The following is an 18,038-nucleotide window of genomic DNA, read 5'->3' as shown; positions in this document are numbered from 1 at the left end:
CTTGTATAAATAAATGGAATCCAAATGTTCAATATAGCGGACGTATATATAGAATTCTAAAAAAAGCAAATGTAGAAAATAAACATAACACAAGAGCTGTACACAGTTTTTTGTTTTTTTTTCTGGTTTTCCACAGAGCAGTATGTGTCAGCAGAGTGCCACATGCACAGGAGATAAAGCTCAAAACCATCGAGTCCCAGACGGGGAAAAAAATATAAAATAAAATGTAAATCCATGACGGCAGTGGACTGGAAAAGTCCCAAAATCCAGAGGTGATAGTTTAGACGTTGATGTATGTGGGGAGTTCCGTGGAGAATTGGACATATGCATGGGGTTTTATACATCCTGCGGAGGGAGGAAAACACAGAAGAGGAGTCAGGTTCTGAAAGTGTACTTTTGGTAATCACGTTTTTTTTTTAAAGAGTTTTCAAGTAGTTTTCCACATTTTGACAGATAGCGACATTAGAAATGTAATTATCGGGGAAAAGCAGTTTTTGGAGTGAAGCGGGAAATGCTCAGTCAGAACAACGTAAAAGAGGAAATATGACTTAAAAAAGAGCTAAAGTCACTCAGAAAAGATTATTAATAATAATAATAATAATAATAATAATAATAATAATAGTAATAATAAGGGAGCCAATAGAAAAGTGGACAGAAGGGTTTGCAAGCAACAGCTCAAAGCGCCCCTTGGTGGCAGAGGTGGGAAGTGTTTGAAAATGATTAGTATATACTCAAACTACTCCACGACAAAATGAACCCATACAATCATCGCCTTCAGTGATGGCAGCATTCAAAAATAAAGTGCGTATCCTCTATATTAAACATTACAAATGACAATGTTCATCTGCAGAATCATCCATTGCCGATATTGAAATTGTAATTAACGAGTGGGTTAACCCTCGAGATCCATCGGTGTTGTTTTGTTGAATATCATCCGACTTATTGTCAGGTTTCAACCTTCATGGCTCTTTTTAAAAGTTGGGGAAAACAGAAAAATCCAGTTGAGGGAGAGCAGCTTTTGGATCGAAGCGGGAAGATTCTCAATCCGAAGAGAAAAACACGATGAAAGGGGGCAATAAGTCGCTGGGAAAAAAAACGAGAGAACTGATGGATGGCGGGAATAGTTTTCTAAAAAAGCAAAAACGACAGGTTATTTCTTCCTTTTTAAAACGCACCTAACGTGTACCGACATTAATGGCAGCATCCAAAACAACGTGTCTTTGTGGGCAGACATTATCCAATGTCCTTATTGAGATTCTAATAAATCAGCGAGGGGTGAACAGCGAACACAGTTATTATGTTGAATATCCGTGTTATTGTCGGCTTTTAAGCCCGCGCTGGCTGAGCGGGGCCGCGGCGTCTAGACGGCCGAACGCGGCGGCCTGGCGTTCACCGCCTCATGAATAGTCGAGTCCGAGTGGAAACGCCGGGAAAACGGACGGCGGAACAGAACAAACAACGCTAATGGGAGTGTTTGCGGCCAGTTCCTTTCACTCCCCGCTCCCCGGCTTTTTAACATAATGACAGGCGGCGAGATGAACTCCAGGTTGTTGACGGTCGGGTCCAAGGTCAGGGGGGGGGGGGGGGTGGGGGGGGTACCAGCCGATCGGAGCGGAGACCTCCTCCTGCGGTCGGGCCGCCGGCTCCCACGGCAACGCACTAATGAGCAAACAAAAGAGACGGCGGCGGAAAAAACACGCGATCGATCGGCGGCGGGAGGTGACGGAAACAGCGACGCCGCCCGGGGGAGGAAGGGGGGGGTTCCGGGCAGGCGGGGGAGGGTTGGGAAACGTCTGGTTAGAGTTGTTACCGGGGACGGGAGGCAGTGGTGGAAAGGTCGGTCATACTTATCGGGGCTTTGTCCTCACGCGATCAATGCAAAGTCCTGAGTGAACTGAACCCAGTCCGCTCCTGGGGAACGTGGAGACAAGGAGACGAGCATGGACAACACAAAACCATGGAATGAAGGATGAAGCCCCGAGGGGGTGGGTGGGTGGTCGGGTGTGGCGTGGGTGTGGCGTGGCAGCGGCTACAGGCGGAACGGAGTCATTACCGATGGGCCGCGGGTCCGGCGCCGGGTCCAGGATCTCCAACGAGGCAGGCGCGCCCTCCGTCGGACCTGCCGGACCTGGGATCATTTCTTGTTCTTTTTCGTTCTGCATCTGCGCATAGACGTTGAGGCCTGGGATCTTCCTTGAGGAAAGATTCACAGTGAGGCCGGGGATAAAGAGGGCAAACGCGGCGACCCCGGGGGGTCCACGCAGTTCACCCCCCCCGAGCGCCCGCCCCTCGGTGCGGTTCGCCGGAACGGCCCGGACGGTGGCGTCTGCGTCTCGCGTCGTCATGGAAAGCCCCTGCGTCTTTACGCGTCGCGGGGCCAAAGACAAAAAGGCTGTTTGGGGAGAACGCAAAGAGCGACGTCTGCCAGGTTGGGCGCGTGGGCTACGCCGAAATGTCTCCGCCCGACTCGCACGGAATCCGTCGTCTCGGCCGTGACTCGGAGGGCGGCCTTTTTCCTTCCGGATCGCCGAGTCACCAGCGAGCGACTCCCGAGGCGCCTGAAAACGGATCGCCGCGTCTCTAACTGGAGTCGGTTTCGGCGCTCCGTCGGGCGCCCGCACGTCCCCCCATCGCCGCGTTGCTCGGCAGAAATAATCAAACATTTCACGAAGGTCAAAAGGCTCCTTTGTGCAGCGGCTCTCAGACCTAAATATTGATAACACCTCAAGGCTGGCTGACATTTATTTTTCCATCTATCGACGTATTTCCTTTTTTTTTTAGAGCGAGCGCCCGGCGCGGTGGACGGGGTTCTCGGCAGAGGTGGCCGAGAAGGAGGAGTGGGGGGGGAGAGCGCTTTGCGAGGAGCCGTTTTTTTTTTTTTGTTTGTTTTTTGTTTTTTGACAGACGGCGATCACGCCGCTCCGCCGCCTCGCCTCCGGCTTTGTTTACCGAGCTGTCAGCGCTCCTCCCGCGCGGCTAAACACCCTCCGTCAGGTGCGCCGTGACGGCTCTATAGACTTGACACCTCATAAATACTTTACCTTTTGAATTTGTAGATGATAAACACAGCTAAACCCACAACCACTACCGATAGCAGCATCAGCATGGCGGAGCCGCTGTGGTTCTCGCTGGTGTCCACTAGGGGCGCTACAGAGACAGGGGGGTGGGGGACAAGAGTAGCAAAGGCGTGTGAAGAAACCTTGATTCCGGCCTCGTTTTCTTAAATCGTGCATTGTAAGGGTCAACATGAAAATTGCCGCCTATGTTAAACAGAATATGAATAGATTTAGTACAGTAGTATTGACTGCTCTTACTCTTCATTTTCTAAGCCCCTTAGGACAGTAGCAGCATCCCCAAAAGGAAGAGGCACACATACTTGTACCGATGCTCACTCTCTGAATGTCCCTGTGTAGCTACATGGTGGGAGCCAATCACACACAGGGTTGGGGGTTGTTAGTCGACGGGGCAATGAAATAGAAATCAAGACACTGACTATCTCGGCCCGCACGGTGGTCTGGCTGCGGCACTCTTGGCTTTCCGCATGCTCAGCGCCACGCCCCAGGAGGACGGATACAGGGATGTTGGCCGTGAGGTGCCGCCGCCGTCGGTCAAATTGACACCGCCGTCGCGCGGTGTCAATTTTTTGTCTGCCGGTGATATTCCGTGGCTTCGTGTGCCACAGCAGAGAGCGCTCCGCAGAGTCTGGGGATAAGAGGCTCTCCGCTCCCATGGGAGGGAGGGATCGCCACCGTTGGCCGGGTCTGACACTTACTTTTCACCGGTTGCCAAGTTGGCATTCATGGATCAGGTGTTGGCTGGCAAGGCTGACCAAAACGGTGGCCGAATCATTTCAAAAATTGAGTGACAATGATCGTATATCATCCGTATTTCAGTGTTGTCACTTCGAGGCGAGCGGGCAACTGTTGTCGGGTCTTGCATGTAATCCCACTGGAGACCACTGGTGTTTGTGCAGTGGCCATTTTACGTCCAGTCAGTTGACAGATAGTTCCGTGCTTTATCACGCCAAATAAAACCAGAAAAGAAATATGGTGGATATTATTTGATTCAGACTAACCCTGGTCACTATGGGCCAGAGGTGGGAAATCAGGGTTCAGAAAGTTAGAGACTAAAATAACATCCACCCTGGGATTTGCAGTCAAGCCTGACGGCTGTGCTAATTGGTATCAACCCAGAGGCCCAACTCGTGAGCAGATTCGGCTGGACGGAGGAAAAACATGGAAACAGGACTTTCACTTTGTGGGGTCACCTTTGTTTGTAACATTATCTTCCCGAACCCGGCCCTGATGGTGTCGAGCAAACCGGGCCATGGACCAGAGGTGGAAAATCCGGGTTCAGAATGGAAGGTTTTACTCTGGGACTTTGAGTCGTGTGGATTTGCTATTGAGCGTCAACCCAGAGGTCCAAATGCTGAGTGGAATCGGCTGCATCTCCTTTCTGAACCTGGAATTTTCCAGCGCCGCACTGGAGTGCAAGCCCGTCCAGGAACAGGGCTATATTTAGCCGTTGGCTTACCAACCGTTGCAAGCAGATGGTTTCCCTGCCTTAATTCCTCCATCTAACATGGGTATGTCCCGTATACTGTCCTAGGGTGCTTGTTGGCCAGTTAGCGACATAACAGTCCGTGGCTTTGACCTGCCCGCGGCAACATCCCTGTAGGTTCCTTCTGGTCGTCTCTAAACATTCAGGCGTTCATGCTTCGGGGACCTTACCGGCCGACAGGTGAGCCGCATACACCGTGACCTGGACGCCCGGCCGCAACGTGAACTGGACCAGGTTCTGGTTCAGAGCGCCGAGCAGCACCTCAGACAGCTGTAGGGGCGGAGAAACAGAGCGGTAGAAAGACCGCACAGCGAACCGGACCCCAGAACCCGGAAGGAGAAGGGGCGGGGAAATGTGACAGGGCGGAGGAGGAGCAGGAGGAGGACGGTGGAGCTCTGAACTGGTCGTGCAAACTGATATATTGATGCATTCAGGGCATGGAAATAAACATTTAAAAATATACTATTGGATTGTATTCATCCGCTGGGAAGGCTTTGCCCTTGATGCTGCTTTCCCCTTGTGTCGCTGATTCACCGCGCTGTGCCTCTGGATGCTGGTGAGTCCTCTGCCTAAGCGGCCCTGACCTGATGGATGACTGGGATGTTGTGCCTTCAATACAAAAGCCGCTTGAGGTTTTTAATTTATATGGAGAGAATGACTATTGTGTGCGGGCAATTCTTTTTCCACCGCGCTTCACTTTCCACAAAGAGTCACGAGCTTGATCTCTGCTCCGGCAGAACTCCGGCAGATTACACTGACCCGGAGGTAAATAAAAAAATTAAAAAAAAAAAAGAAAGTAGCCAGACTCTGATCTCATTCAATTATGGTCTGTTTCCCCACTGAGACGGTCTTATTATGAATCCCTTCCCCGGGGCTCCACATCCAGTCTGGAGATGAGATGAGACACGGTTGCTTGGGCAAATTACTTCAGGATATACAGTATAATACAATATAGAGATATAGATAGAGATGTAGATATACTGTATAAAGAGTTGTAGTTATACTGTGCATAGAGCTGTAGATATACTGTATATACAGATGTAGAGATATTGTTTATAGAGTTGTAGATATACTGTACATAGCGATGTAGACATACTGATTATAGAGATGTAGAGATACTGTATATAGAGTTGTAGATACTGTATATAGAGTTGTAGAGATACTGTATATAGAGATGTAGATATACTGTATATAGAGATGTAGAGATACTGAATAGAGAGAGATGTAGAGTTACTATATATAGAGAGAGATCTAAATATATTTAATATAAAGGGTTGAAGAGGTACTGTATATATAGAGAGATGTGGAGATGCTGTTTATAGAGAAATATGTGGAGATGCTGTATAGAGAGAGATATGTCGAAATGCCGTATATAGAGACGTAGAGATACTGTATATAGAGATTTTGACAGATATAGAGATGTAGATATAATGAAGTTAAACAAAGGAGAGTTGTGCTTTATTCATCCCTCACCCAAAAAGTATAATATATACAGTGTATTAATAACTTATACTACACAATACTACACATGTGGTAATATGAAATAAACCTAAGACCAAAAACAAGAATATAAAGGAAAAACACGACACATAACTGAAGAAACACTATGGAAACAAGTCCCTTCATTTCCCCACTCTACATCCCATTGCCCTCATATTAAATAATGAATTCCTCTCGTCGGCCTCATTTGCTGAATGAACTGTCATTTCACTATTTTCTCTCGTCGTTCATCCTCCCTTTTCTACTTTTTAAGCAGTTTAATTTTAGACCACGCTATGAATAATTCCTTTTCCCCACCATGTGCCAGGGTCAGCAAGTCTATGAGAAGTTACTAACAAGCCGAGTACGCACAAAACATTCGAGATGCCTGGAACCTTGAATGGAGATTCATCCCCTTCTACCCCTTTTCAAGGCAATCACCAAAACAATGAGAGAGGAGGAGGAGGAGGAGGAAGAGGAAGGAGCGGGACCTGATTTTCATCCTGCTTCTCTTTTCTCCACGTTTCTACTACTGCATATTATTTATTATTATTAATATTATAATATATTATAATATTTTATTATTGTGGATCATTGTCTTTGGAGTTAATGTATCAGTTTGGGCCTGTTCCTTATTTACCCGACAGTTGCAGGGGTGTTTTTATTTTATAATTATTTGATTAATTTGATTTAATGAAATTGTCTATTTGGAACATTTACACATTGTATAATATTATAATAATATTTCAATCTTTTACTTAGATATTATATGATTTGTAATATTTTATATTTCATTAATACGTTTTCAGTTTTACAAACATACTTGTTGTGAACACCCTACATTATGATCAGCCAGTCATCAGCTTTGGCTCGGCACCTTTAGGTTATTGAGAAATAATGAAATATATACATATAAATATATATATATATATATATATATATAATATATATATAATATATATATAATATATATATATATAAATAAAAAGGTGATTTAGTGGACTGATCAGCCTGATGAAGCTTTCCGGTCGGGTCTAAAAGCATTTTTTTTGGATGACTCCTGTCAGACGTATTGATGAGTCTGAGTCCATCTATTGATGAGTGGAGAATGAGCAGCGCTGCGGTGGACCAACATTGACATCTGCTGGAGGGAAAGATAATCCAGGGACGGAGGGGACGGAGGGGGACGGAGGGGGACGGAGGGAGGGGGAGGGGGACGGAGGGGGACGGAGGGGGACGGCCATGACGCAACCACATGAACAAACCTCGGGATGAGAGGAGCATTCAAGCCATTGCGACAATATAAGACAAATGAGAAAACATTTTATTCATCCCTGTGGGGGAAAATCAGGAACAAATATATTTTCGGGCCTGCGGGAGACCTCGTATTAGATCCTCTCCATACGTATTAAGTTGGTGATTTAAACGAATCCAACTAAAAAAAAAAAAATGTTTTTTTTCATTTTTTTTCAAGCCTCAAAAGAATAATCATCTTCAATATTCGACCTTTTTTTCTGCGCTGGACTTTAATTTCATCCCCATTAATAATTCTCAGTTTTAGAAATTGATGATTCACCCGCTCGGCCGCTCTTTTGCCGGAGTAACTCAGGAGCCCTGAGTCATTTAAACGAGTTGTTCATGGCGAACATATCGTTCAAGTCTTGCATCACTAACTATTAGTGATGCATAGCTCTAATAATATGCGCAGTTCTACGTGTTTCTGACCCAATTAGTCGTTTGCCAGGATAAGTAGTATGCCGTGGGATTATTTAATTGTGGAAAGTGTGTCGTGGCAGAAAAAAGGTTTGGGGGGGGGGGCTGCCTTACTGAATCATTTGAACAGTGAGTTCCTGAGCGCCTTCCCCAACTAACTATATATTGTTTTGAACAGTGAGTTCCTGAACACCCTCCTCATCTTAATGCATCAGTTTGAACAGCGAGTTCCTGAACGCCCTCCTCATCTGAATGGTATAATTTTGAACAGTGAGTTCCTGAACGCCCTCCTCATCTGAATGGTATAATTTTGAACAGTGAGTTCCTGAACGCCCTCCTCACCTGGTCTAGATGGGCGGCGCTCCTCTCCGGCTTCCCCTCCGTCAGCTCCTTGTCCGGGAGGAGGAAGAACTCTGCGGCCGTGGGGAGGCCAGGGAGCACCGAGACCAGGAGCTGCTCCTCCCTAACCGCCGTGGCCTGGAGGCGGGAGGGGGGAGGCGGGAAGGGATGAGGAGGGAGGAGGAGGAGGAGGAGGAGGAATGAGGACACGGAAGCCGATGGAGCTGTCTGGTTTGAACGTTAAGTACGGCAGTCCAGCCTCGCTTTGAGAGAATGTGACTAGTTAGCAGTGGTGGAGAGTACCTAAGTCACTAATCCAAGCTACTTGTTACTGGATCCAAGTACATCCCAGTGTCTGTACTTGAGTATATTCAGTTTTGCAGACTTATTGCAGGTTATATCACGTTTAGTCTATTAAAATTCAAACTTCATTTCTAATAGCTCTACTTTTTACTCTACTTAATTTCTAATATCTGTACTTATGTCTGATATCGGGAGCAGCCAAAAGAAGAAAACATTTGTAATATCTTTACTTTTACTCTACTACATTTGTAATATCTCTACTATTTTCCATCACCTGGATGAGGGAGGTCTTGATGACTCTGCTGACGTCCAGCCTCCATTCGGCCACGTCTGGGTTGTGCTCGTCCAGATTGGAGGAGAAGGCGAGAAGGTGGGATCTGAAATATTCTGCAGAAAAAAAATCAAATTGAAATTATTTTTTCTAAACCAGGGGTGGGAAATCTACAGACCTGCCTTGTTTAAACCGGCCTGCGAGGCATTTACATTAACAACGATCCTATAATAAATTTAAATTTGTAGAATTCATTTCGCTGTTCTTTTCCCGTAACACCTAATGGTACCACCAGATGGCGCATTGCCGGGCCTTCGCTGATGTCAAAACACTCTTCTTCACGTCACCTGATCGTCACGTATGCATCACCCATAACAAAATGAAAGCACAAAATTGACAGTGAGTGCTGGGTTTTCAGCAAAGACTGGATTGCAAAGTAATTTTTTACTGAATTACGATGATTTTCTCGAGCTGAAAGACGCACACTGGCTTTGTGATTTGGCGTTCGCTGTGGACATGCTGGCGCACATGAACGATCTGAACGTGAGGCTACCAGGGGAAGATCAGCTTGTATACGACATGTATTCAAACGTGAAAGCCTTCAATGTAAATTTGACTTGAATCTCTAAACAAATGACAAAAAAAAAATATTTTGCGCACATCCCGCCGAAAGAACCCCCCCGACACGCCGGCAAATACTGTAAATCGCCGGACGACCTGCACGGAGAACTCTGCCGTCGACTCTCTAGATTTGAAAAGTTTGAGAAGTCACTTCAGCTGCTGTCATGTCGCCTGTCATCGGACGATGAGGCAGCACCGCGGGAATTACAGTTGGAGCTGATTGATCTCCAGTCTGACGCCGTCCTAAAGGAATAGTTCAGCTCCGTCACACTGGATGCGGTTCATGCTTCAACTGAACGAGACAAAGTTTTCAAACATCCGACAGTTGGCACGGAGGAGGCTGCTGTTGTTTGGCTCCACCTACTGTACGTGTGTGAACAGACGTTCAGCGCGATGAGCAAAAACAAAACGGGCCACAGAGCCCAGCGTGCTGATCAACACCTGAGCGCTGTCCTACACCTTTCCGCGACGAAAAATGGCACCAGATTTTGATGCGCTGGCAAAAAGGGGAGAGCGGCGACACTGTTGTCATTAAATGCATCAATGGTCAAAAACGGGATGAGGGGAAATAGATTTCCCATATATTTTACACTTTGTGCTTGCTCATTATTCACCTCATCTACCAAACACTTTGCCCACCCCTCTTCTAAACCCACCTGCTCAAGTCGTGTTTGCCTCTGATATATATATATATATATATATATATATATATATATATATATATATATATATATATATATATATATATATATATATATATATCAGAGACAAAAAAAAGAATAAAGAATATATATACATATATATATATTCTTTATTTTTTTTTTCAAGTTGAGGGTTAACACCCGACGGAGAGGGGGAGGAGGATGGAGAGAGAGAGAGAGAGAGAGAGAGAGAGAGAGAGAGAGAGAGGGAGAGAGAGGGAGGAAAATGATCAGGAGGGGGATAGGGGGAGAGGGCAGGAAAATAATGGGGGAAAGAGAGGAAGAAAAGGGGGATGAACGGGAGGAGGAAGGGGGGGGGTGAGGAGGAGAGAGAGAGGGAGAGAGGGGGTGAGGAGGTGGAGGGAGTAAGGATAAGGGACGGGGAGGCTACGAGGGGGGAGAGGAGGGAGGAAGGGAGGGAGGGAGGAGGAGAGAGAGCGGGATGAAAAGGAGGGATGGAGGGGGGTGAAGAGGGAGGGATGAAGGAGGAGGAGGAAAGGGGGTTGAAGAGGAGGGATGGAGGAAGAAAGTCATGAAATGGAGGGACGGAGGAAGAAAGAGGGGTGAGGAGGGATGGAGGAAGAGGAGGGATGGAGGAAGGATGGAGGAGGCATGGAGGGATGGAGGAGGTATAGAGGAGGGATGGAGGAAGAAAGGGGGGGTGGAGGAAGAAAGGGGGATGGAGGGACGGAGGAGCTATAGAGGAGGTATAGAGTAAAGATGGAGGAGGTATAGAGGAAGGGTGGAAGGATGGAGGAGGTATAGAGTAAGGACGGAGGAGGTATAGAGGAAGGACGGAGGAGGTATAGAGGAAGGACGGAGGAGGTATAGAGGGAGGGTGGAGGGATGGAGGAGGGCCTCTCACCGTGGACAGCGATGCTCTTCCTGTCCTGCAGCACCACGTTCCCTGCAGACACCTGCACCGCCACCGCGTTCACACCTTCCCTGGTGAAGCTGCACGCCACGCTCCCCTCCAGGGTTATTATGGGCTGGTGGAGGGCAAGAGAGAGAGAGAGAGGGAGGAGAGAGTGAGGGAGCTATCCCCTGGGAGACCCTGATCAGCACCTGGTCACCCACACGTCCACAGAGACCCCCCCAACCCCCCCCCATCCCAAATCCTCCCAAATTTCGGGAAATTTTGAATTCTGACTCTAAACCAAAATAAAGTTTCGAAGTCGGAATTCCGAGATTCAAGTGAAGCTACACTGTGAGAGAACAGCGTTCAGCGCGACACCCACTGGGTGCGGGGCGCGGTCGGACCCCGGGGCCCGAGCGTGGAGCGGGCACTGGGGGCCGCCGCCCAGGAGGTCGGCCCCCAGACCCTGTCCTCCGCCTCCCGCACGGGTGGTGCTCCTCACTGAGGAGCGCTTCGCGGCCCTATTTTTCTATTTGTGTGCCACTAATACCGTACACCGCAACTAATATGTACGACCTTTTTTCTCCATCAATCGTTATTTTATTTTGTTTTAATATTTTGTAATCGTAAAAACGTGTACATTAAATGAAGAAAACTTGAATACATGAAGTGATTTCATCGGCCAAAATGTGCATCTCACACTCTTCTTTACCACGCTGCATTTCAAATATCTCGTGAGTTCCCTGAATTAGTGCAACCTCGCAATTTTGACCTTGCAACACAATTTCCTTTATTTGACGTGGAGTTTGAAATACTTTGAGCGCACGTTGAAAAGCGTTGCCCGGGACGACAAAAACAAGTCAAAATCAACACTGTGTCAATGCCGAAGCAGCCGAACGTCACCCGAATAAAAGCGCAGGTTGGAGTCTCGTCGGTGGCTCAGTGTTTGAAGGACTTCTGGCAGTTGTCACTCACAGCACTCGCTTGTTTGGGTGAATACGGAGCTGCTGTTCCGTCCGTGACTGATGAATTACATGGACTAGTCCAGCCTTGCAATTTAGATCTTGCCACACAAGAGGTCATTTCCACCGTATATGTATTTTAAGTGGAATTTTGGCGAGTCCTTGCAGAGCACGAGTGATTGAAAAAAAAAAAAACCCCACTTCAAGTAGGAGAAAAAAATAATAATAATTCCACAACCCTTTTCAAATGATAAAGCAGGGGAAGGTCTCCAAGATAAAAGCGCGGGTCGCTACCTCGGTGTTGTTTCCGATCCACCAGATGTAGGTGACCGTCCCCACCTGGCCCGGCCACAGCACCGCCGTCAGGTTCACCTCCTTGTTCCGCACCACCACGAAGGGAGCCGACAGGTGGATGTGCTCCAGCTGACCTGCAAGCGCGCACACACACACACACACACACACACACACACACACACACACACACACACACAAATGAATAAATAAATAAATATAAAGGAAATATATTCTATATTGAATCGTATTGGAGTATTGATTTTATAAATAATTTTTTTTTAGCCAGACTTGAACTCGATAAAATATGAAGAATATAGCAAAAAAAACGATATAAAACAAATTTCAAAACAATTGAGAAATTGCAACAATAGTATTGAAACGGATCAGAGGTTATTTTAATTGCTTCGAATATGAAAAAAACAGTTTGATTCGGTCAAATGACACCATTCAATTTTATTTTCAGTTCTATTTATTTAAGTAAATAGTAAAAACTCTTTTTAACCACTTATACAACACGCACAATTTATACAATTCAAGCAAGATGTATTGTAGTATTTATTTTAAAATATATTATGAGATAAGAGCTGAGTATCTGAATGATTATAATATTTTTTGGGGGGGTCAGGGTTCCTCTCACATGTGACGTGCAGGTAGAGCACGGCGCTCTCGGCTCCCAGGCTGTTCTCTCCGGTGGCCGTCACCCGGTAGATGCCCACCGCCCGGTACACATGGCGGACCCCGTCCTCCATGGTGCTCACGTTGGAGTAGGACAGGGCGTGGCCGTCCCCGAAATCCATCGTGATGCTCGTCCTGCTGCCGTCCCCCTGCAAGCGAGGGGGGAGGAAAAAACAACACATTAATAATTAAGTTGTAGACCCCAGGAGTTCGGCAGCCCCTCTAAAAATATGATCTCCTTGTTGAAGACAAGGTTGAAATATGAATGACAAAATCAACACAAACATGTAAAACAATACAAATCTGGATATATGTTAAAATCAAAATCATTATTAAAATAGTACAATTGTGTATATATATATATATATATATATATATATCAAATATATAGTAAGATAAAAAATATATGATAATAATTTTCCTTAAAAAAAAATTCATGCACTTCCCTTGACGACCACTAAGGGGCCGCCTAACGGACCCCAGTTTGGGGCCCCTTGCTCTAACCCGAACAAACCAAAGGCAGAAAGCAGGAAATGTCTGACCTCCTCGAGGAAGACGAGGAAGGTGACGTTGATGCCCAGCGTGGCGGTCAGCGAGCCGTCGCTGGTCACCAGGTGGAGGCCCCTGGGAGCCTGGACGGGACACTGCTGCCTCCTAGCGGTGAACTCCGCTATGACGCCCGCCGTGCAGTTATTAGACACCACCTTCCTGTAGCTGGGGGGCGGTTACAGAGCAGCAGGAAATAAAGCAGTTCATGCATAGCAGCAGAATAAAGTCGTATTCCTTTCATGCTGCTCTGGGCCTTGTATCGGACTCTCAGTTGCTCTCTCCCTCAGGTTTAAAATTGACTCTCTCTGGGATCGAAAAGATATTTGGGCGCTTGGCTGGTCGTTAATAGATCAAGTCATTTGTTGTGATCATGATTTGAACTCGGGCGCCGGGTTTCAAGTTCCACGCCAACGTGAACGTAATACTGGAAAGTAGCTCTTGTGTCGCAAGATCAAGATTCCAAGGTTGCACGAATTAATCAAATTCATCAGTTCCAGCCGGAACAGCACGGACGCGTGAAGCGTTCACTTGAGGAAAGAGAAATTTTACCTTTAAAAAAAAAATTAAAATTAAATGAAAAAAGCCAAACCACCAAACAGAGCAGGGCTGTGATCACATTGTGCCACCGCTGCTGTCTCATCCATCCATCCATCCACCCATCCATCCATCCATCCTTTCATCCATCCATCCTTCAATCCATCCTACTATCCTTCAATCCTTCCATCATCCACTCATCCATCCATCCATCCATCCTTTCATCCATCCTTCAATCCATCCTACTATACTTCAATCCTTCCATCATCCACTCATCCATCCATCCTTCCGTCCATCATCCATCCATCCATCCTTCCATTCATCCATCCACCTGTCCAGCCATCCATCCATCCATCCTTCCATTCATCCATCCACCTGTCCATCCATCCATCCATCCATCCATCAATCCATCTGTCCTTCCATCCATCCACCATCCATCCTTCCATTCATTCATCCATTCATTCATTCACCCAGCCATCCATCCACCCTTCCACTCATCCATCCATCCTTCCAGCCATCCATCCATTCATTCACCCATCCATCCATCCCCTAGTATCCCCCAATGTTCCAAACCAAAATAAAGCTGGACCAAACTCAGCTGGTGGGACATGCCCCGTTTTCCCGAATTAACAAATCAACGCATCTCGTTCATTCGGAAAAAAACGGGGCAATTTCTTTTCCCGGAGTGAACGCGTCGCGCTTCATGTCGAACGGCATCTCCAGCAGAACACGTTTCGCTCCGAAAGTGACGAGGGCTCGCAGCGCTGGAAGGCCGGACGCCGCCCGGGAGATCGGCTTCTGGGCGCGTCACTGGTTCGTTTTTCGGAGCCTTTCTCAGCGTCGTCCGGACGCGCGGCGAAGGAGGGAGGGCTTCCACAACCGTGAACGGGCGGGAGGAGGGTCCTGAGTTGTGGGTGGAATTCTTATTCTCATCTCAAGAATCGTTTAATTCTGTCAAAACGCTTTCTTGTTTTGTTTTTTTTGTCTGTTCGTTTGTTTTTTTTTTGTTTTTTTTGGCGGAGCGTGAATTGCGAGCCCCGCTCGAAACGAGTCGGCCCGGACGAGTCATTTGGCGGATCGTCCACGAACGGCTGGTTTCGCGGCGTCCGCTGCTCGAGTGCTGTCAACGAAGAGTTGAGTCGCGCGTCTCACCCGGTGCTGTTGAGGAAGGACGTGCCCGTGGTGCAGCTGCGGGACTTGGAGGCAGGATGGAACCAGAAGGCGGGAGAGCACTTGTCCTCCGCCCGTCTCTCGAAGCCGTAGTCGCTGCAACAGGAGAAGGAGAAGATGACGTTGGTGGGAGGGAGGGGAGCGCACGTTTTGGTGACTTGTTGTGCTGGGTGGCGAATTGTTGTGCGAGCATAAAGAGAGCTAACCAGTCCAAATTCAAAAGCTTAAAAAAAAAATAACTATTAGAAATAATAAAATTAAATATGAATTGCCAAAACAGTGTGAAAAAAAATTGAAATAGCAGAACAGAAATGTACTTTTGTCTTGTCAGTGAATACAAATATTACTAATAATATAAATAAACACATTCAGATTCTGACTTCAGTTCAAAAAATAAATTTCACTTCCACACCTTGAACATTTCAGGTCCAAAACTACTACTACTACTCCTACCTACTACTAAAAACAACTAGTTACTACTAACTACTACTACTATCTACTACTAACAACTACTAGTTACTACTAGCTACTAATACTACTACCTACAACTAACAACCACTAGTTACTACTAACTACTACTACTACCTACTTCTAACAACTACTAGTTACTACTAGCTACTACTACTACCTACTACTAACAACTACTAGTTACTACTAACTACTACTACTATCTACTACTAACAACTACTAGTTACTACTAGCTACTAATACTACTACCTACAACTAACAACTACTAGTTACTACTAACTACTACTACTAACAACTACTAGTTACTATTAACTACTGCTACTATCTACTACTAACTGCTGCTAGCTACTACGAACTACTGCTACTACATACTACCAACTGCTCCTACCTAATATGAACTACCACTAGCTACTACTTCTACTAACTACTATTAACTACTACTTCTAAAAACTACTAACTACTTGTAGCAACTGCTAGCTACTACTACTGCTAACAACAACTACTAACTACTACTACTAGATAATCCTAACAACTACTGACTACTACTTCTGACAACTAGTTACTACTTCCAGTGACTACTAAATACTACTAGCTACTACTAACAACCACTACTAGCTTTTTCTAAGAACTACTACTAACAACTAACTACTAACTACAACTAGCGACTACTAACTACCACCAACAACTAGTAACTACTACTACTACTTACTTCTTCTAACTACTGCTACTAACTACTTCTCAATAATACTTATTACTACTAACAACTAGGTGCTACTACTACCGACTACCCACTACTACTAGTTGTAGCTACTGACGGCCGTGGTGAAGGTTCATGTCGCTCTTCATCTGTTTTCTTTGATCCGTCCCTTCGCCTCCATCTGTGATTCATCGTCTCTTAAGGACGACGTTCAACACCGTGTGTAACCAAGCAACACACACACACACACACACACACACACACACACACACACACACACACACACACACACACACACACACACACACACACACACACACATGCTTCTTTGTGCCCATAGCTCTGTGGTTCTAGAGCAAAAAAACCCCAAAACAAGTTTGGAAGAGAAAGTGAAACAAAGTTGTCGTGTTTGGAGACGCTGTTCGACCCAAAGCGGCCGTTGCTAAGCAACTGCTAAGTGGCAGTTGCTGCAAACTAATTTTGTGTGCAGGTTTCACGCCCTTAATAAGCTTTATAGTTATATAATCAATGTTGGATCATCTGTGAATCTCTTTTAAGAAAAATACAAAATAAATGTCGAAACATTCTCTGCCGCCCTCTTCGGACGGTAACGAGGGGGGGGGGGTGCGTTTTTCGGAGTCGGTGTAAAGCCGACCGTAGACCCCGGCGGCCGCATCTTGGTGAATTAGCGCCAGAGAATAAAAGGGGACGGTACCTGTCGTGGTTCAGAGCTTACAGCTCAAACGCGTCTTCAACTTTCCTCCGTCGGGAAAGAAGCGGAATTCGAGGGTTTCCTTTCAAGTGAAACTTTGATGTTTCTTCTTTTTGTTGTCATTTTAAAGATATGTTCACACGAGGTTTTCCTTCCCTTTTTTTCCTCCTTTTTAGAAATGCTATCGGGCTGGAATCTCTCACCGGCTTGGCAGATAATTTGCTTTGATTCCAGTTTATTTTTACACTACATTTTTGTGCCTGCGTCATGCGCTGCAGCTCCAAACGGTTTCGCTTCCTGTCTGCATCCTCCCAAAATACATTAAAAATTCTATTTTTTGCACAAAATCAAAACAAACGCACAAAATAAAGAAGGAAACAAGATGACGTACGTCTTTATACGTGTTCAGCGACGCATTTTTCCACAGAAAATCGGGAGGATGCCTCCCGTCACAGCAAGATGCAAATTTTAAATTTTAATATTATTTTAAATTTTTTTGGAGCATCTGATTACACCTTGAATCTTTTTGTTCGCCCAAACATTTATTCGTCCACTTTGTTTTAGTTGGCCGCTCTGACAGCCACTCCCAGCAGTAGGACTCGTCTATTTAACTGCAGGTTTAGGATGAATAGTGAAGCATTCTTCATATTTTCGACGGTTTTTTTGCCTTTTCCCTCAAAACCTTCCAGACGTCACGGGCAACGTGCAGCCAGGCGGCCACCATCCCAAAACAACCCCCGTCAGGGCCACCAGTGCTTGTCTGCTCATCACACGGCTGCCTACTAAATGTAAATCTACTAATACTATAATCTTCATCTTCTTCTTCTTCTTCTTCTTCTTCTTCTTCTTCTTCTTCTTCTTCTTCTTCTTCTTCTTCTTCTTCTTCTTCGTGAGGGGGTGGCCACAGCGGATCGCCTGCCTCCAACACCTTCTGTTCGGCGCGTCTTCCTCCCTGACACCGGCCGCCGGCACGTCCTCCCACACCACACCCTTAAAGCTTCTCTTTGGCCTTCCTCTTTCCCTCTTGCCTGGCAGCTCCGTCCTCGCCCCCCCCCCATGTAACGCTCGTCCCTCCCGCGCCTCCGTCCAAACCGTCTCGTTCGGGGCCTCCCCCGCTCCTCCGCCGAACTCTCC

The 18,038-nt window shown here is 46.3% G+C and overlaps 1 protein-coding gene across 1 annotated transcript in view; it reads right to left on the bottom strand.

Annotated features, from left to right (window-relative positions):
• Positions 1-329: 329 nt before the first annotated feature.
• Positions 330-18,038, bottom strand: part of LOC307229030 (VPS10 domain-containing receptor SorCS1-like) — a gene marked incomplete at its 5' end in the record, with an annotated part of 172,283 nt that continues 154,574 nt past the window's right edge. The window contains 12 exons of the mRNA XM_079998903.1: positions 330-345; positions 1,848-1,911; positions 2,054-2,193; positions 3,042-3,147; positions 4,731-4,830; positions 8,095-8,229; positions 8,669-8,781; positions 10,853-10,976; positions 12,100-12,233; positions 12,737-12,923; positions 13,317-13,488; positions 15,010-15,123. Of these exons, the coding sequence (XP_079855029.1) occupies positions 1,865-1,911; positions 2,054-2,193; positions 3,042-3,147; positions 4,731-4,830; positions 8,095-8,229; positions 8,669-8,781; positions 10,853-10,976; positions 12,100-12,233; positions 12,737-12,923; positions 13,317-13,488; positions 15,010-15,123 (1,372 nt within the window). The 3' untranslated portion in view covers positions 330-345; positions 1,848-1,864. The remainder of the gene's footprint in view (positions 346-1,847; positions 1,912-2,053; positions 2,194-3,041; positions 3,148-4,730; positions 4,831-8,094; positions 8,230-8,668; positions 8,782-10,852; positions 10,977-12,099; positions 12,234-12,736; positions 12,924-13,316; positions 13,489-15,009; positions 15,124-18,038) is intronic.

The sequence above is a fragment of the Zeus faber genome, assembly GCF_960531495.2.
Source record: "Zeus faber genome assembly, chromosome: 4".
NCBI lineage: Eukaryota > Metazoa > Chordata > Actinopteri > Zeiformes > Zeidae > Zeus > Zeus faber.
Note: the sequence above shows the minus strand (reverse complement) of the source record. Positions and strands in the feature narration are given on the sequence as shown.